The sequence below is a fragment of the Saimiri boliviensis genome, chromosome 10 (genome assembly GCF_048565385.1).
Source record: "Saimiri boliviensis isolate mSaiBol1 chromosome 10, mSaiBol1.pri, whole genome shotgun sequence".
Taxonomy (NCBI): Eukaryota; Metazoa; Chordata; class Mammalia; order Primates; family Cebidae; genus Saimiri; species Saimiri boliviensis.
The window spans coordinates 83005024-83025859 of record NC_133458.1 but is presented as its reverse complement, the minus strand read 5'-3'; the positions used below and the strand labels follow the sequence as shown (position 1 = coordinate 83025859).

Genomic DNA, 20836 nt, shown 5'->3' with positions numbered 1-20836 from the left:
CGTGCCCAACTGCTCCTTATCAGCAGGCTCATTTGTTTCTGTTTGATTTTATCATCCTCATGGACAGTCTTCTAACAACTTCAAACAGCCTTGGACTGAGAAAAAGTTCTCTGCCCCTCCATGAGTAAACTTATTTCTAACTCTGCGGTATTCAAACTTAACACATTTCCTTTCAGGAGCTGTAAAAGACAGAAGCCTGAAGGAGGTGCGAAGGAAGGAGGAGGACGCAGGGCAGGAGGGCTATGCTTAGCATCCGTGCTGCATCCTGGTACCCAACACTGAAGACGGGCCACGTGTGCAGCACATCACAGCAGCCTGCTGCATTTCTGTTTCCAGAGAAACAGAACCAATAGGAAATTATGTCTATATCTGTATCTGTATCTAATCTATTGAGTGAAAATCCAACAGTGAAACAGGCACACACAGAGACAGAGAGATTTTAAAAAACTAGCTCATGATTGTTGTGACTAGCAAGTCAGAAATTTGTAGGGCTGGCCAGCAGGCTGGAAACTCAAGCAGAATTTCTTCTTCCTCAGAAAACCTTAATCTTTGCTCTGCAGGTCTTCAACTGACGTGCTACGGCCCACCCACATGATGGAAGGTAGTATGATTTAAAGTCAACTGATTGTACCTGTTAGTCACCTCTACAAAATACCTTCACAGCAACATCTAAGACTAGTGCCTGACCAAACAACGGGGCACCATAGCCTAGTCAAGTTCACACATAAAATTAACCATTACATTTGCCAACATCCAAGTCCTGGGTGTGATGCATAGTTCCTAATTCAGTTAAGTTCAGGGAGAACTGCGCTGTATCCTTTAACTCTTAGACCCAGAAAGATTAGAAGTATGAATAATCTGACATTATTTCAAACCCAATAGTTCTTTAAAACTTTAAAATCTTTAAAAGATTCTTTAAATTCTTCAGAAAATTATAGTACATCCTTACTATATTACTGAAATTCTTAAATATGAGAATATTAAAAGTTATACATGCTTAAGTATTACATTAAAAGTTAATTATTCATCAACAAGTACTTAATGCTGAGTATACGCTAAAAGCCAGAAACAAGACATCCCTATAAGAACAGGGCTTGGCCAACTTTCTCTGCAAAGGGCCAGGTATTTATCATCAGGCTTTGCAGATCACATAGTCTCTGCCACAGCAATTCAACTCTGCCACTATACACAAAAGCAGTGACAGACAATATGTAAGCAAAGGAGGAGGCAGGGCTGTGTTCCAATAACACCTTATTTATACATACTGAAATGTGAATTCATATAATTTTCATGTATCACAAAATATCATTCCTCCTTTTTTTTCAGCAATCAAAAACGTGAAACCATTCTAAGCTAGCAGGCTGTACAAAAACAAGTCAGTGAGATGGATCTGGCTGTGGGCTGTAGTTTTCTGACCCTTGCTCTAGAAGTCAGTGTAGAAGAGAATGAAAAATTACAATGGAACAAATAATTGCTACACCAGAGATTTTTTATAAGTTGAGTTACAGCACAGAACAATAATCTCCCCCCGCCCCCCAACACACACAAAAAATTCCAGACAAACAGAACAGGCCAACTGACCCCTCTGTGAATATAACCTTATGTAGTAAAGAATAAATACCATCTTACGTGGTAAAAGATGGAACTAAACCAAGGATCTTTAAAGAAGGCGCTTATCCTACATTATGAGGTAGGCCCTAAATGTCATAGCAGGTATCCTTACAAGAGAGGCACAGGGAAATTAGAGAGACACACACACACAATGAAGAAGGTGAAAGAAAGAGGCAGAGACCAAGGAATGCCAGCAGCCACCAGAAAATGGAAGAGGCCCTGAGGGAGCCTGACTCTGCGGACACCTTGATTTTGGACTTCTGGTCTCCAGGACTTTAAGGGAATACATTTCGGTTATTTTAAGTCACCACGTTTGTGGTAATTTGCTACAGCAGCCTCGACAAAGAAATACTGAGCAATTCACCTATTTGGAGTTTGACAAGTCAGGCACCTCTCACTGTTACAGAACCTGCCTAGAATTTTACCATCAGTGGAATCCTTACCACGCAGCTAGGGTGAAGTGTTCTGGTACCCTCATCAGCATCCTCCCAGCAAAGCAAATACATTATTTGCATCACAGTTTTGGCAAAATGAGGAAACTCTTCAATGCTCACTCCGATGCCAACTAAGAGGCTCATTAATGATTAAAATCTATTAATGTAAATGTAAAAATATATATATCTCTACAACCAAAAAGAGGAGAGAAAGCACTAGTTTAGTTCTCAGACTAGGCATTGAGAACGTTATCCAGAATATTCACAAGTATGTCTGTTCTGGTTTTTTTCTTTTCCTGCAGATAGGGGGAAAAAGAGGCTGCTTCCTTCTTATAAGCCTCTGTCAAGGGTATTCCTCGCCAAGTTGATTCTGCTGTGTCTTTAATACAGTTTTCAGTATACTCCAATTACCCGTACCAGGCAGTCCTCTAAAACCATCAAAGAGGGTTTCCTATCGTTGTTTTAGCAAATTAACGCAAGCATAGTGGATTAAAGCACCACAAATGTATTGCCTTACAGTTCTGGAGGCTGTGTTGGTCAGGCTGTACTCCCGAAAGCTCCAGAGAGAGAATCTGTTTCCTTGCTTCCTCTAGCCTCTGGGGGTTTTCTGAATTCCTTGGCATATAGCCTCAAATACGCAGGTCCTTTTCTGCCTCAGACCCTCTTTCCCCTCTTCTAAGGACCTATGTGATTCCATAAAGATTGCCCAGATAATCCAGAATAATCTCCCTATCTCAGGATTCTTCATTGAATCCTATCTTTCAAAGTCCTTTTAGTTATGTAAAGTAACATTTGTAGGTTCCTAGGATTAGGATATAAACAATTTTTTGGAGGTTATGGTTATTTAGCTCACCACAGAGAGTTCTTGAAACATGGGCAACTGAGCTACCATAGAATCTTTTCAGCTACAAATATTTTAAAACACTGAAAAAGACTGCAATATTTTATTTAAATATGTAACTGAGCACAGAGAAACCATATGAAATTCCTACAGGCCAGAAATGAAAGGAGAACCAAAAGCTAGAACTGTAAGCATACAGCTGGTGCTATGGGGTCCCATGAGCAGGTGGGGAAGGAGATCCTGGTTCAGAACAGTCCCTAAAGGGGATGGACTTAGGTTTCATAGCAGAGCTAGGAAGTGCAACTGAGACGCTTGCGTAACTGAGATCTCCAAAAAGTTGTATTTTTAGTGTAAGGGGTTAGAGAAAAACCACAATAATCTACCCCAGGAAGACAGCAAAGACTTTTCAGTCTCTTCGAAAAGTCTGCAAGAAAGAGAAACATGGGCCTATCAAACAAGAATCTATCATGCCCATTCTTGCAGTTCAAGTGTACACTGCCTCAGGCATACAGGAGTCCTCAAGACAAACAACTCAAATAAAAGCTGATTACAAGAGGTGACGGCATCTGGGGAGAAAAACTCATAGAAGCATATCCAAAATTTGCTCAGGAGGGACCCTTCCAAATCCCAGCCCTTACAGGATTCTCAAAGAAAAAAATACAAACTTTGCTGCCAATCAAAAAAAAAAAAATCACAAAATAGCTAGGTAAAAAAATGTACCATGAGAGAGATGTGACAAATACAACGAAAGGATAAAAGCTCCCAAGAACTAGAGATGACAGAACTAACTGAAGAAGACTAAAACAAAATATTTTAAACTGACTAAAAAGATAAAAGGGGGTGGGGTGCAGTGGGTCACACCTGTAATCCCAGGATTTTGGGAGGTCAAAGTGGGTGGATCACTTGAGGTCAGTTCAAAATCAGTCTGGCCAACATGGTGAAACTCTGTCTCTACCAAAAATATATATATTTTTTTAAAATTAGCAGGGCGTGATGGTGCGTGCCTATAATCCCAGCTACTTGGGAGGCTGAGGCAGGAGAATTGCTTGAACCCAGGAGGCGGAGGTTGTGGTGAGTCGAGACCGCGCCATTGCACTCCAGCCTGGGTAACGAGCAAAACTCCGTCTCAAAAAAAAAAAAAAAAAAAAAAAGAATGTATTTTAACGGCTTTACATTTATTAACTAATTTAATCTTCACAAAAATCCTAAGAGGTAGGTAGTACTACTGCTTCCATTTTCCAGATGGGAAAAGTTGTGCACAAAGTGAGATATTATGTAACTAGCCCAAGGTTAGATAGCAAGGAAGGGATATAGCCAGGATACGAACCCAGGCTACCTGGCTGTAGATCTGTGTTTTTACCTACTGTACCATCCTACCTGTTACAAATATAAACTTCTGTACCGTACAGTGAAAAATACTAGACAAATGTGGGAGAAGCCTAGGACTAGAAGAATATATTTCTAGCACACATGTATATTTTAAAATGCCTACAAATGAACGAAGCAAATTTAAAAGTGGTCAAAGGTAGTAAGAGGCAGTTCACAGAAGAAGAATTTGAAAGGCCAACCAACACACGAAAAATGTTAAATTTCATCAAAAATCAGGAAAACAAAAACGTAAACAAGGAGAGACTATTTCATATGCACTAGATTGGCAAAATCTAAGCTTGATAACATCAACAATGTAAAGAACCTAGAACTCATATACAAGTAGAAATTTAAATTGTTGTAGCCACGTTGTATAACAAATTAACACCACTTAGGAAAATTAAAGATATACAGCCCTTACTACCCCAGCAATTCTGTTTCTAGGTTAATCTCCAAGACAACACCTATGTCCCCAACTAGACATACACCAGGATTCCGCTACAGTCTTGTTTGTTACAGTAAAAAATTAAAAACATTTTCAAACATCATGACTAGGGAATTCTCAGACTCTGGTGTGATCACACAATAAAATACAAATTATTTTTATCTATTCCTATTAAACTGACAAATTTAAAAAATATAAAGGAAATCAGACAAGTTGCATAAATACAGATAAAACATACTATTTACATAAATTTTCAAACACAAAAACAATACTATACATTATTTGTAGATGATTAATATATGCAATATATGACATTGTCATAAACATTTATGGAAGTGACAGATGTTGATTTCAGGACACTGAGCACTTTTGAGAGGGTAAAATGGGAAAGGGACTGGAGAGTGGGCCTTCAGCTACAGTGTAACATTTAACTTCTTTTTTTTTTTTTTTTTTTTTTTTTTGAGACAGAGTTTCGCTCTTGTTACCCAGGCTGGAGTGCAATGGTGCGATCTCGGCTCACCGCAACCTCCGCCTCCTGGGTTCAGGCAATTCTCCTGCCTCAGCCTCCTGAGTAACTGGGATTATAGGCACGCACCACCATGCCCAGCTAATTTTTTGTATTTTTAGTAGAGACGGGGTTTCACCATGTTGACCAGGTTGGTCTCGATCTCTCGACCTCGTGATCCACCCGCCTCGGCCTCCCAAAGTGCTGGGATTACAGGCTTGAGCCACCGCGCCCGGCCAACATTTAACTTCTTAAAAGAGAGACTAGCTGTGTTCAGTGGTGACTGCCTACGGTCTCAACAGTAGCTGGGACTCTAAAGGCAGATCACTTGAGCCCAGAAGTTTAAGGCTATAGTCCACTGTGACTGCACCTGGGAATAGCTACTGCATTCCAGCCTGGGCAACATAGAGAACCTTCATCTCAAAAGAGAGAGAGAAAAAACACTGGCATATGTGAAATATATAAAGCTATTGAGTTCATAGGGGTCTACCAGATTATTTCCTGTGCATATAAAACTTCCTCATTAAATGTAGCCTTGAAAAATGTAATAAGCCCCTTCTTACTAAGTCACCAATTCTAAGTTCTCCTTTGCTTTCCTCTCTAAAGTGGTCCAACTTTCCTCATCCAGCCTTAGCTCCCACTGTCTCCCAAACCCAGCTACTTAAATCTAGATAGTCTCACTTGTCTCTCAAATATTTCACATCAATTCCCATCTGTGCATATAAATGCAGTCCACATTCCCTCCTATAATTTGTTCCTATTTAGGAAAGAGGAGGTTTAGGAATGAATGTGGTATACAACTGAAGGCAACGGGTAGCAAGTTGCTGATTGTCCACGTTTATAACGGAAAGCGATGCTCTAGGTCCATCACACTCAGATGGTCTCAAGTGTGAACCAAGACACTGCCTTACCCCGTTTTTCAAGCCCAACTCCTAGGTGCACATATGCACACACACATGCACACGCAAATACACATTCTTATTTATAAGGGCCATTCCCAAAGGTGAAAGAAAACATAGATTCAGTGGTCCAATCCAAAACAAATTTTGCACTTATTACAACAGTGAAACTGTACACCATAAACTTGTTTGTGCTAATCAATTTTCTAATAAACACCCAAAAATATGTTGGATTTTTTAATTTAAAAAGGCCAAATCAATGTGTTTTCTTCTGTATCACTGGTGTTTCTAACACATTATTTTAAAAATCCCCCATGTATCCAAGTTAGCTTTTTAAATTAGAAATAACACCTAAAGATTTATAATATGCTTCTAATAAGGTCTGATTATCAGTGTATCTTTCACTTTACTAAAAAGGAGCCTTTTAAAGATAATAAAACAATTTATTTCTCAGTAGTGATAATTACATGTTATGGTTGGTTTGTAATTGTGAAGAGAATGAGATTATATGAGGTCTTCCAAACTAGTGATCTAAAAATTATTAATTTAAAGAGTTAACTCTAACTGCATAATTAAAAAGCCTAGGTTTGTCTCTAGAACTTGGTAGACAAAGGAACTCCAAAGAATCTTTTGTTCTATTATAATAACAGTTTTCTTATGAAATCAATTGTAATAGCAAGTAAATGTACGCCTATGACAAATAGTTTCCTTCCCTTTGGGACACAGAATGCTGATAAAAAAGGAATTATGCATCTGTTAATTCATTGCTAGCAATGTTCTTATAAGCAGGAAACACCAATCTTTCCAATCTTTGTTTTCTCTTTAAAACAAAGAAAGGTGAATCGTATAAAACCAGTTTTAAGAGAATTAAAGGAGCTGTAATGGAAAAGGTACACCAAAGCAAGACATTAAACTGTCATAAAAAACGTCCAAAACTGGCATTGCTTCCCCAAGTAAACCCCAAGAGAAAGCGGCAATGGCAAAACTGCAGGTGCACATGTGAGGAGGGTCTAATGGAGGTGAATAAACGGGAAAGTGCTACTGCCAGGAACACAAAAGTTCTCAGCCAGGCCATGGGCAGGGTCTCATGCCTGTAATCCTAGCACTTTGGGAGGCCAGGGAAGGGGGACTGCTTGAGCCCAGGTAGTTCAAAACCAGCCTGGACAACATGGCGAGACCTTGTCTCTACCAAAAGATCAAAACATTAGCCAGGTGTGGTGGCAACCAACTGTGGTCCCAGCTACTTGGAAGACTGACTAGGATAGCTTCAGCCCAGGAGGTCGAGGTTGCAGGGAGTTGTGTTCATGCCACTGCACTCCGACCTGCAAGGCAACAGAGTGAGAACTGGTCTCAAAAAGAAAGAAATTCTTAGCCAGGGCTCACAGCACAAACATAGACCACCACAGCACAGGTAGAACGCGGTGGTTCACACCTGTAATCCCAGCACTTTGGGAGGCTGAGGAAGGATCACTTGAGCCCAGGAGTTTGAAGACCAGCCTGAGCACAAAGCAAGACCTTTTCCCCACTCACCAAAAGAAAAAAAAAAAAAAAAAAACAGAGACAGAGACAGAAACAGAAAGAGAACACCACAGCACAAAAGTACCTGGCCTTTACCACTGAGCAGGTCTGTGGTTGCCTGCAGACTGGGAGTAGGGGTTTAGGAATGGGAAAGAGGGATTTCAAAGAAGGATGAGGAGATTTTCAGGGGTCTTGAATGTGATCATGAGTTCCTAAGTATATACATATGCCAAAACTTACCAAATGCTACACTTTAAGTATATTCACCTTACTGTGTCAATAATATTTCAGTAAATCTGTTTCCCCACAAAAGACAAAGCGTTACCAAAAAAAGACATTTTAGAGCATCTTCCACCTGGCATGGCACACCATTCACTGTAGCTAGAGTTTTATATGTAATTTGGTGGCATAGCAAGGACAGTTGGGCAGGAAAGAGACTGGGCCTATGACAATATACTTCAACTGTGCACATGCCCAGGGTTACCTACATCTTGACTTCTTTCTCCAAGAAAGAATAAACCTTATCATTTTAAGTCGTGATAATAGGGTTTTTATGACTTTGGGCTGAACTCTATTCCTAATATTGTGGTCTTTGTTTTATAGCCAATCGGATCAGGTCATTCCTAGGCTGGCTGTCCTTTGCTTTTGATCTTGAGATAAAGTCCAAACTCCGAGGCTGACAAATCCCAAGACGTGAAAGGGCTGCATTATCACCAGAGGTCATTCATTAACCACCATTCCTCCTCCCAGCCATACTTGGAATTCTTCTGATGGGCCTTCTACACTTTGAGTGCCAGATCATCAAGGCCTATGGTATCTTATATTCCTAGCACCTGGCTAAGAGTCTGCAACAGAAGAGGTGCTCAAAACATACTGTTGAATGAAAGAGCATATAAGAGGGTAAGGAAATGCTTATTCTCCAATCTATACAATATTTGGAGGGGAAAAAAGTCAGCCTAATAATGTTCCATATTATTCTCTGTCTACATAACCTTCAGTCTTTCATCAAATACCCACCACATTTAAAGAACAAGATGAAAAGACAGACTTTAATATTGTTCAAACAACTACCTTGTTTTTAAGTATCAAAATTCTTACAAGGTAAGTGAATTGCTTTGAGGATGAAAGAATTTAAAACATTTGAAAAAGCCGGATTAGATGTTGTAAATTATTCAAAACAGTTTTGTTAGCACTAAAGCAAGAGAGAAGTTATGATGGTAGTGGAAGGCAAGCAATTTTAAAACAGTAATAAGATACTGAAGGACTATACCAACAAAATGTATTACGGCATCCAGACATGTAAAGAAAACAAAGGTAATAGCCATGGCTTACATCTGTAACCTGAGTACTTTGGGACGCCAATGCAGAAGAATTGCTTGAGACCAGGAGTTTGAGACCAGCCTGGCCAACACAGCAAGACCCCTGTCTCTACCAAAAAAAAAAAAAAAATTATTTAACTGGGTAGGGTGGAGTATGCCTGTAGTTCTAGCTACTCAGAAGGAGAAAAGGTGGGAGGATTGCTTGAGCCCGGGGGTTAAAGGCTGCAGTGAGCTGTCATCACATACTGCACTCCAGCCTCGGTGACAGAACGAGAACCTGCCCCTAAAAAAAGAAAACGAAGCCCCAGACTATCTTCCTCAATATGCTTCAACATTCATAATGAGGAATTACGGCCGGGCGCGGTGGCTCACGCCTGTAATCCCAGCACTTTGGGAGGCCGAGGCGGGTGGATCACGAGGTCAAGAGATCGAGACCATCCTGGTCAACACGGTGAAACCCCGTCTCTACTAAAAATACAAAAAATTAGCTGGGCATGGTGGCTCGTGCCTGTAATCCCAGCTACTCAGGAGGCTGAGGCAGGAGAATTGCCTGAACCCGGGAGGCGGAGGTTGCGGTGAGCCGAGATCGTGCCATTGCACTCCAGCCTGGGTAACAAGAGCGAAACTCCGTCTCAAAAAAAATAATAATAATAATGAGGAATTACACACTGACTCTCTTCTGAATGTCTTTTTAATGTGGAAAGAGTGCTGAAGAGCAATTCGGAAAAGACCAAGCATGTGTTTCCACGATGCCAAACATCTGGATGAAAATGGGAAAAGTCTATAAATAATCTAGATTTTGCTAAATAGCCAGACGCTGAGTGCTGAAGCCAAAACCTCTGTTCTTTGACTGCTTTATGATCATTATTCAAATGACACAGAAAGCCTAAAGTGCTCTTGTAAATAGTATTCTTCATTATGGTTCTCTATGATGCTATTGTTTTTATACTTACTGAGCACAAATACAAAGTATATGGAAATTATATAAAGGTGATTGAAGGTAAGGGACTTCAACTGTCATTTTCCAAGATAACTTATTTGAGGTGACACCCACAGCTACCCACAAAGTTCCAACCCCACCCTACACCTTCCTTTTTTGGAGCATTTCAGGGAGACAAGAAATGAAGTACGGGCAGCAGAGCCCTGTACCGATTCCTGCGTTCAATTAACTAAATGCCAACCACATGCCAGGGCTGTGCCGGTCACGCAGGAAAGCCAGAATGACTGTGAAATGGCCCTTATTGTTGAAAAGATGGTAAGAAAAATAAATGCGTAAGTGCTCTTTTCAATGACTTCTTCACTGACAAATTCAAGAATCAGGTCTTGGTCCTCATCTCCTTGAAATGGTTTTCAATTGACTTCTGAGACACCAGCCTCTCTGCAGTTTTCCTCTTACCTGACTGGCCATTCCTTTTCAGGCTCCCCTGCTGAATGTTCCTCATCTCCAGCATCTTTTTTTTTTTTTTTGAGATGGAGTCTTGCTCTGTTGCCAGGCTGGAGCGCAGTGCTGCAATCTCGGCTCACTGCAACCTCCGCCTCCCGGGCTCAAGCAATTCTCTGCCTCAGCCTCCTGAGTAGCTGGGATTACAGGCACACACCATCACGCCCAGCTAATTTTTGTATTTTTAGTAGAGACGGGCTTTCACCATCTTGGCCAGGCTGGTCTTATACTCCTGACCTCACGATCCACCCACACTGGCATCCCAAAGTGCTGGGATAACAGGTGTGAGCCACCGTGTTTGGCCACATCTCTTAATGTATGAACAGCACTGCTTTAATTAGTGGACCAGTGCCCTTCTCTGTCTACCTTCACTACCTTGATTTCATCCAATTCAACTCTTTAATTGGCTTCCTGAATTTAAATCTCCAGAAAGTCCTCTTCCCTGAATGACAAGTGTTGTTACTACAAGTGCTACCAGTCATTTCCACTTGGCTTTCTTCGGCATCACATCTAATTCTGAACCCTCTAATTTATCCCAAAGCCTGCTCCACCTACCATCTTCTCCATCCTAGCTAATGGCAAATCTATCCTGCCAGTTCCTTGAGCCACAAATCATGAGTAATTTGTGACTTGTCTCTTTCATTAAATCAGGTCGCCCTACCTCCAAAACAGTCTCAGAACCTATTTCGTTTAATTCTATTGCCACCGTACTAATCCAAGCCTCCATCATCTCATGTGTAAATTATAGCAACAGCCCTATAACTAGTCTCAATGCTCCCACCTATGCCATCTATAATCTATTCTTAACTCAAGAGCCATCTAACTTTTTACATAATAATCAGACTAAGTCAGCCCTCAGGCCTAAACACACCAATGGCTCCCCATTTCACTTGGTATAAAAGCTCATGTCCTTAGTGTCTTTTCCTGTGTCCTACCCATAACTTCTCTGACCTCTTCTCCTACACTGTACTGCTTGCTTGCTCTGTCCCACTCATATCTGACTCCTCTGTCCCTTGCATAAACCGGCAATATTCTTCCAGGCCAGGCACAGGTGCTCACGCCTGTAATCCCAGCCCTTTGGGAGGCCAAGGGGAGAGGACTGCTTGAGGCCAGGAGTTCAAAGCTAGCCCAGACAACATAGTAAGACCCTGTCTCTACAAAATATTTTTTAAAATTAGCCAGGCATGGTGGCACATGCCTGTAGTCCCAGCTACTCAGTAGGCAGATGTGGGATCGCATGAACCCAGGAGACAGCTCTCCAGCAGTGAGCTGAGATCACACCACTGCACTCGGGCCTGAGTGACAGAGCAATACCCTATCTCAGGAAAAAAAAAAAGCAGAAATACTCTTCCATCAGAGTCTTTCCAAAGACCATTCCCTCTACCTGAAACACTCTGCCTAGATAAGTGTTATTCAACTCCTTTAAGCCTTTTGATATAGTTTGGTTATTTGTCTCCCCCAAATCTCATGTTGAAATGTAATCCCCAATGTTGAAGGCAGGGCCTGGTGGGACGTGATTCACAGGGGTGGATCCTGCATGAATGGTTTAGCACCATAACCTCAGCGATAAGTGAGCTCTCCCTCTGCGTTCACGTGAGATCTGGTTGTTTAAAAGTGTTTGGCACCTCCACTCTCACTCTCCCTCTGTGACACAGGGGCTTCCTTTCCCCTTCCGCCATGACTGTTAAGTATCCTGGAGCCCTCACCAGAAAATGCCAGCACTGTGCTTCCTGTACAGCCTGCAGAACCATGAGTCAATTAAACCTCTTTTCTTTATCCAGTCTCAAGTATTTCTTTATAGCAATACAAGAACAGTCTAACACCGTTCTTATACTGATGTCTTTCCATGCAGGCCAAGTGTGACTACCCTATATAAAGCTATGTACCCACCCTCCCCCACCCAGTCCACTGCCCCACCCATCTTTATTCCTTTCACTCTGCTTTATTTTTCTCCGAAGCACTTGCTTACCATTTAATATGATATACAACTTAACTTATTTATCATCTGTCCGTCCCCATAAATGTAAACTCCATGAAAGCAAGCCATTGGGGTTTGTTTTGTTCACTGCTATTGATGCTCAATTAATATTTATGATTAGAATAAAGAACAGAGAGAAAATAACTTGGGCACATCTTATAATATACTTACATTAGACTCATAAATAACCCTAACCAGTTATAATACAATTTTACAGGAAGTAGATTTGTTCATGAGAAAGGGTAGAGGAAACCCTTAGACATGTTTGAAGCATTGGCCAAAGATGAAAAAAAAAGAGTCTACAGTGGATAAATAAAAGTAATTCCTACTTAGTATTACTACTTTTTAATTTAATGCTAACTTTCATGCTTTAAAATATGTAGCTGTGCTTCTGGATGTAATCTTGATCACTACAGATGAAAAGAAACAAAACATTGTTTTACACAAGTTTTCTTTACGCAAGTTTTATCTGTGAAGAATAGCTGAAAAGGAGAAGCCAAGTCCATAAATTTAGTGTAATTCAACTTTTTCCACCTGACGCTGGAACAATTTAATTTCATTTCTCTTATACATCTAAAGCATTTATACACTACCTCATTTTATCCTCACACAACTTCATGAGGGGAAGACTGAAAAATATCATCACCAATTTATACATGAAGAAACTGAAACTCAAACGAAGTAAGCTGTTTGTCCAGTAATAGAGTTAGAAAAGTTCCATTTTCTTCATAAATCCAGTGAACTTTCTTCTCATAATTTTGATAAGAAACCGAATTTTCTTCCCATAAATGGTGGTTTTGTTTTATCTAACAGATACCGCACACTTTCCTACAAAATACATGCCGAGTGCGGGGCCTCACACCTGTAATCCCAGCACTTTGGGAGGCCAAGGCGGGTGGATCACCTGAGGTCAGGAGTTTGAGACCAGCCTAACCAACATAGTGAAACTTCGTCTTTACTAAAAATACAAAACATAAGCTGGGCATGGTAGCAGGCACCTGGCATCTCAGCTACTCAGGAGGCTGAGGCAGGAGAATCACTTGAACCCAGGAAGCAGAGGTTACAGTGAGCAGAGATCGCACCATTGCACACCAGCCTGGGCAACAAGAGCGAAACTCCATCTTAAAAAAAAAAAATTAAAATTAAAGCAGAAATAAAAACTGCATCCCAATGTCAGAGATGTTAAAAATATAAATTAATGTGTCTTAGAATTAATGTACTCCCATATAATTTTTATGCTGTATGAGAATATTTCTCAAAACAACCAAAAGCATAAGGAAAAAGAGTAACAAAAAAGAGAAACAAACATGGAAAGATGTTAGAAGAATGAACACAAAAAGGAGGAAACAAAACTGCAACTTCTGAAATTTCCCTCCTGGGGATTTTGAAACTGGCAAAGCAACTCTTAAAAGTCCCAGTAAATATATGTTTGGCCATTTTTCAGTTTGGTTCTATTTAACAAAGTCAGCTACCTTTTTTTGGTTTGTTTCTTTGTTAATAGAGCTTTCTTCTCTGGTTAAGAAGAGGCAGGAGAAATATTATAAAGCTTCAAAATATTACATGTTTTAATACAAAATCTCATATTTCCTAAAATTTCCCACAAATCACTAAGCATAATTTTCAAAAGTGTTTTTCACTATTTGTCAAACTCTTTTCAGCCTACAATATTCTTATAAACTGTTAAAAATAAGTCATTTCCCAAAATAGTTTTCATGTTTATGTATATCCTAAATGGTATCAAAAAGATCCACATACTATTTCTACATTTCCTTGACTCAATCATACCTCCGTTATTCCCCTAGTCTCTCTAACCAACAAATATTTCCCACAGTCCTAAATTTTATGGTGCCTAAGTCAGTATATTCCTCTTACGTAATTTCGTTTTCCCACTCCATGTCTGTCATCTAGATCCTGTCTTCACAAGGAATTTGTCTTTATAGGTATTTATTCTTTCTCACAGTTCTCAACAGAGTGCACACAGTAGGCAAATGTTTACCGACAGAATACAATTCCTGAAATCATATGCAGAAAAGGTAATAAATAAATATGAGGCTTCATAAAAGCATATTGATTTTTAAGCCCTGTTTGGTTTGCTGCTGTATTTCCAAACTGAGAATACAGCCTGGCACACAGTAGGCACTCAAATAATTGTTGAATAATGAAACTAAAAGTTTCTTTAAATGCAGGAAATTCTGAGCAAGTTATTCTCTTAGAATACGGAGAAGGTGAATTCAGGACTATAGCTTCCCCCTTTCTTTCTATATTTACAAATTGTTAACACATACTACACTGATTTAAGCTTGTCTAGTACTAGGGATTCTATTAACTAACATAATCAAGCTATAAACAACCAGAAAAATCAATTGTTAACATTCTGCCTAGTGATCAAATTTCCTTGTTTGGGACTTGCAACATGTTTTTAGTGACATGCTTTCTGAGCTGATCACGAATGTGGCAGGAATCTCAGGCTCATTAGCTAGCCACAAGAGCATGCAGACAGTTCAGATGATAGAGTCCTATGTTCCTCAGAAAAATGCTTCAACACAGCAGTGATGATGCTTCAGGCAGCCATGGCCTTTACACCTGCCATTCCCATATGCAATCCTGGTTTAACCAACACTTTTAGAAATGATCTAAAATTGAATCCTGTAGCGTTGAGCAATTTTAGATGCAGTGACCAGGGTGGGATTAGAAACTACAAAGAATCCTTCTATTTACGCCTTATAGAAAACGTGTCCCAAGCCCTCATGCTCAATCCCATCCCTAATCGCCTCACATTTTTTCATCTTAAAATGTTGAGAAACAGATCAGGGAGAAATAGAAGCTAAATAATGGCTCTGGCACATTTTCAGCATCTAAGACTTGATCCAACTTTTACCTGTCACTTGCCTCCACTTTAAACTGCTACATTTATTTAAGCCTAATTACAATGTAAAAGAAGTAGACACTAATACACTTCAAGAAATGTCCCTTTGTGTAAAAAGTCTATGATTTAAAAGAGCTAGCCATTTTTATTGTCTCATGAATTTCAATTCATTGAGTTTCACTGCACAGCTATTAAAATCAATAGAATATACACTTTGAAGGTCCGTAATTTAGAATAGATATTAAATAGTCTTAATATGTCCCTTTATAATACCTTTCTTTTGCCTCACTTTCCTGATATACTCTAAATACAACTAAAAATGGTATGTCTAGAAAGCAATGGAATTTCATTTTAAAATAACTTGCCTTTTAAAAAAATATTATACATTAATGTATACAGACCCTCACTCAAGTAAGTATGCAAAGCGGACATTCCACTCTGTGTAAGCAGACACTGTAAGATTAAGTGTCTGGCAAACAGATGACTAAATCATTGGCAGAAAACACACACACACACACACACACACACACACACACACACAGAACTCGGGGCACAAAACAAGGAATTTAAAGTTCTAAGCAGGCCATTCACACTGATTTTTTTTTTTAAATGCCTAGAGAACTGGTCAGCATGTACTAACAGCCAGGGTGATAAGCATGCCTCAGGTTAAGACATACTAATTTTCATCTGAAACTTGACATGTATCTTCCCGAAGTGTATCACCAGATGTTCTAAAAATGTTTGCCCCAAAATCTACTATTAATGACCATGTTGACTAGATTCCTATTAACTAGCCATAAAAGCACACTCAATGCCTGTTTCTGTCTTGCCTTCAAAGCTTGCAATCATGTTCGCATACAAAAGAACAGTAATGGTAAAATGACCCAACCTCCTTCTTCTGTTGGTGACCACAAGGCAGCCTCTCTATTCCAAGGATGTAATCTAAGCTTGTACAGATGGCCTAACTCTCTGCTAATGCAGGGGTGCTGCGTTTGTTTTCAGGGTGGGTGCTGCAAAGTGCCAGGTGTATTTATAGAAGGGAGCAAGACATGATGGAGGGATGATGACAGAAGAGGAAGTTTCTTCCGCCGGGTAGAGGCAGCCTGTGGAAAGGTCTGGATTCCACAGCCTAGGTTCCAATCCTGACTAGTCAGCTACCAGCTACATAAACTTATTAAAACCTTTTTGGTCTGTTACTTTATGTATAAAATGTACACAATGCCCCATTCCCTCAGAAGGTTGTCAGAATGATGGACGAACATTGTGTATGCAAAATCTGGGACGTGATAAGCATCCAATAAACGTCGATCTGTCCTGCCCATCCTCCTGTTCACCTAGAATTGGGCCTCAAAAAAACGACAAAGATCACCTGCAGCATTAAAACTAACAGACCCAAGCTGGTTGGCAGGGAAAGAAACGACTTGGGTGGGGATTCGCTTATTTCCTGGAGGACTTGGTTTAAAATGGAGTTAGGATATTGATCATGGGCAAAGACACATAGAAAAAGCACCGAGTACGAGCAAAACTGACAACAAGAACAAAAACACATCTTTTTTCTGTGAGCACGAAACAAACTTAGGAAGCAGCGGATATCCTGTCAACCTACTCAGTGGCCTCAGTTAAAATACTAGGGCACCTAGAGCTAACCCAGAGGCACACCAGCCATATGCCGCCTCGTCAGTTTCAGGCCACGCCATTCCGCAAAACTGTCCGCAAGCCCGGACGGCTCTCGCGCCTCCACGCCTGGCCCAGATGCGTTTGGAAGCCAGGGGCAAGCGGCACAGAAGGGTTCGGGTGGGAAAGCGCGGAGGTCCAGTCAAATGTCTGAAAAACAAGGCGATGGGTGAGGGGGTGGGGTGGAGCAGTGAGGCAGAGACGCGGCCAGGGAGCCTGAGAGACGACAGCTTCACAATGAACGAAAGGAAGAGACTGCGACAAGCGCCGGCGCCCGGTCCCCGGCAGGGACGGAGGGCGAGGCCGGGGCCGCGCAGAGTGTGGGAAGCCGGGAAGGGGGCGCGGGATGGAACGAGTGAGTCGCTGGCCAGGCAGGCAAGCCCAAGAGCGCCCAAGCAGGTGCAAAGCCCCCAAGCGGGCAGGAACGGACTGGGGGTACTCACGGTGTAAAGCAGGTTCAGGGCGCACAGGCAGTTCTTGGAACACGCGAAGCCCCCGCAAACCATCTTGGAACCTGTGGTTGCCAGCAGCGGCACGTAAATTCGACTCCGGCGGAGCTTCCCGGACAGCCGCTTTGTCCTTGCCTTTGGGGCCTGACCCAAGCGGAGCAGCAGCGCGGACGCAGGTTGGGGGCCGGAGCCGGGGGCTGCAGTGCCTGGCGCGCCCGCGGCGGCTCGGACCCGCTCTGGAACCTGCGGCCGCCGCAGCTGAGCCGAAGCCGGAGCCGGAGCCCCGCCCAGCCCTTCGCCTCGCCCCGCGCGCTGATTGGCCGCTGACTGGGAACAAAGGTAGAAATATGCAAATAAACGCGCTCCGCCCGCCGGGATCCGGGAGGGGAGGAGCGATCCTGGGGGGAGGGGGAGGGGGCCAAGGCCGCGAGGGAGGGAGCCCCAGGCCAGAGCTGGTGTCGGCGGCCTAGGTGTGGTTTCCCCGGGAGCAGGTGAGGAGGGAGGGCGGGGCTCGGAGGAGATCCACGCTGGCAAGGAGAAATGTGACAGCACCTCTGGATTCTAGGCCCTGGCAGATGACGTGGCACCATTTTGAATGAGACTTCAAAATTAAGCACCTACCTGGTCTTGTTTGAAGGATGGAAGGCAGGAAGTAATGAATGAAAACATGTGAAAGATTTAAGAGAACGAAATAGAGGGAAATGATGGGGAGAAAATAAGTGAAACAATATAAAATAAATAAATAAATAAAATCCCTGCTTCTCTCAGAAAGTAAGGTATGTGGCCTATAATTGTGACCTGTGGCAGACTTACCCTACAAAGATTTGCAAAATACTAATAAACATTATGAATACATGCATGCGAAGGAAAATCAAGAGACGGAGAAGATGGGATGGTTAATGGGTTCAAAAAAATAGAATGAATAAGAACACTATTTGATAGCACAATAAGAGGGCTATCATTAATAAGAACTTAATTGAATATTTTAAAATAAAGAATGTAACTAGATTGTTTGTAACTCAAAGAATAAATGTTTCAGAGGATGGATACCCTATTCTCCATGATGTACTTATTTCACATTGCATGCCTGTATCAAAACATCTCCTGTACCCCGTAAATATGTACACCTACTATGTATCAAAAAAAAACCCTTTTTTTTAATTTTTTTTTTTTTTTTTTTTTTTTTTTTTTTGGAGACGGAGTTTCGCTCTTGTTACCCAGGCTGGAGTGCAATGGCGCGATCTCGGCTCACCGCAACCTCTGCCTCCTGGGTTCAAGCAATTCTCCTGCCTCAGCCTCCCAAGCTGGGATTACAGGCAGGCGCCACCACACCCAGCTAATTTTTTTATTTTTAGTAGAGACGGGGTTTCACCATGTTGACCAGGATGGTCTCGATCTCTTGACCTCGTGATCCACCCGCCTCGGCCTCCCAAAGTGCTGGGATTACAGGTGTGAGCCACCGCGCCCGGCCCCTTTTTTTAATTTTTTAAAAGAAAATCAAGAGAGGTTATTTTTGTGTTCCTGTCTTGGATTTCAGTAACCTACTTTTTCACAAAAATAACTGTGAAAATCTTCAAATAACTCAGACTTCACCTTAATTAATTCATTATCACTTTACTGTTTGTCTACTACAGAAATGCATCTTGTATCCTTAAATATTCACCTGTAAATTGGGATTTTAAAAGTATGTCAAGCACTTTCTGCATAATGCCTGGCACCCGGTAAGGGCTCAATAAATGTCAGCTAGTATTTGCAGACCTAACGTGTTGTAAAGGCCTGCTGTGTTCCAGGCACTAAGCTAATGCAATAAAGGTTTAGTTATTTCATAGCAGCTTCTACCAAAGAAAAAGGTTTTATAAAGAGATTTGCAAGTTTACAATACTATAGCTAACCTAAAGGTTCATATGGAGTAAATTATGTAATTGCAAATGCTAAATCTGTATTAAATTAAACATTGCAGCTGATTAAAATAATTTGTTTTCTTAGAATTCTCTGCTCCCGCCGGGCACGGTGGCTCAAGCCTGTAATCCCAGCACTTTGGGAGACCAAGGCGGGTGAATCATGAGGTCAAGAGATTGAGACCATCCTGGTCAACATGGGAAACCCCGTCTCTACTAAAAATACAAAAAATTAGCTGGGCATGGTGGCACGTGCCTGTAATCCCAGCTACTCAGGAGGTTGAGGCAGGAGAATTGCCTGAACCCAGGAGGCGGAGGTTGCGGTGAGCTGAGATCGCGCCATTGCACTCCAGCCTGGGCAACAAGAGCAAAACTCCGTCTCAAAAAAAAAAAAAAAAAAGAATTCTCTGCTCCCTCTTCCAGCTTCTCTTTGCCTCCCCTGACCCCAGTATACCAACAAGACCTCATCGATCTGTTAGGTTTTGTATTCCACACTAGATATATTCAAAAAACTAACCTGGAAAAGGATCCTCAAACACAAACAATACTCTGATGATGCTCAACTTTCCTTGTTAATAGCCAGAGGTTTACTAAAGACGAGGCATTGGCAGGGAAATCTATTCATTTTCTTCCCATTCCTGGGTGTCACCAGCATTAGTACCACTTCAACTATTACTCAACCAACTATTGCAACTCTTTCTTTGGCTTCTGCATAATACTCTTTGCTATCTTCCTATAGGCTAAATCACTTTCTTTTCTCAGAGAAGTACCACCTATCAGTCAGGGCCCCAGCAAAAAGGATATGACTCGTTCAAATAGCATAATTGAGAAAAGTTTAACAAAGGGACTCTTTTCAAAAATGTGGACAAAGTTAAAGGAAACCATCCAGGTGCAATGGCTCACACCTGTAATCCCTGCATTTTGGGAGGACGAGGGGAACGGATCACCTAAGGTCAGGAGTGTGAGATCAGACTGGCCAACATGGTGAAACCCGGTCTCTACTAAAAATACAAAAGTTAGCCAGGTGTGGTGGGGGGACATCTGTCATCCCAGCTACTTGGGAGGCTGAGGCAGGAGAATCCCTTGAACCTGGGAGGTGGAGGTTGCAGTGAGCCAAGAATGGGCCACTGCACTCCAGCCTAGGTGACAGTATAAAACTCTGTCTCAAAAATAACAAAAACAAAAACAAAAAAGGAAACCAAGAAAGAATGATGAGGGAGCTTAGAGATACAGAGACAGTAAAAGCAGGAAGTTCTAATTTCCCCTAAGCCTAAGGGGATAATTTAAGGGAGCAGTTACAGTAACCAGGCAAGAACCGTAGTTGTAGGAGGATTGTCTGATAGGAGATATGGCTTTTGATAGAGGAAACAGAGGAACTACTGAAAATAGCAAAATGAAACAAATGGATACGTTGCAATTTCTCCTGATTTAGATAGAGAAATTTTCAAAAGGCCATCTGCTCCCACCCTAATAAAAAACAAGTGGTCTGGACAACAAACTGAGACCCCATCTCTACTAAAAATTTAAAAAATCAGCTGGGTGTGGTACTGCCAGCTATCCCAGCTACTCAGGACCCCAATGGGGGGTGGG

At 41.6% G+C, this 20836-nt stretch overlaps 1 protein-coding gene across 1 annotated transcript in view; it reads right to left on the bottom strand.

Moving 5' to 3' along the window:
• TSPAN13 (tetraspanin 13) overlaps positions 1 to 17635 on the bottom strand; it is a 33016-nt gene extending 15381 nt beyond the window's left edge. The window contains exon 1 of the mRNA XM_003938672.4: positions 17343 to 17635. Within this exon, the coding sequence (XP_003938721.1) occupies positions 17343 to 17405 (63 nt within the window). The 5' untranslated portion in view covers positions 17406 to 17635. The remainder of the gene's footprint in view (positions 1 to 17342) is intronic.
• Positions 17636 to 20836: the final 3201 nt, after the last annotated feature.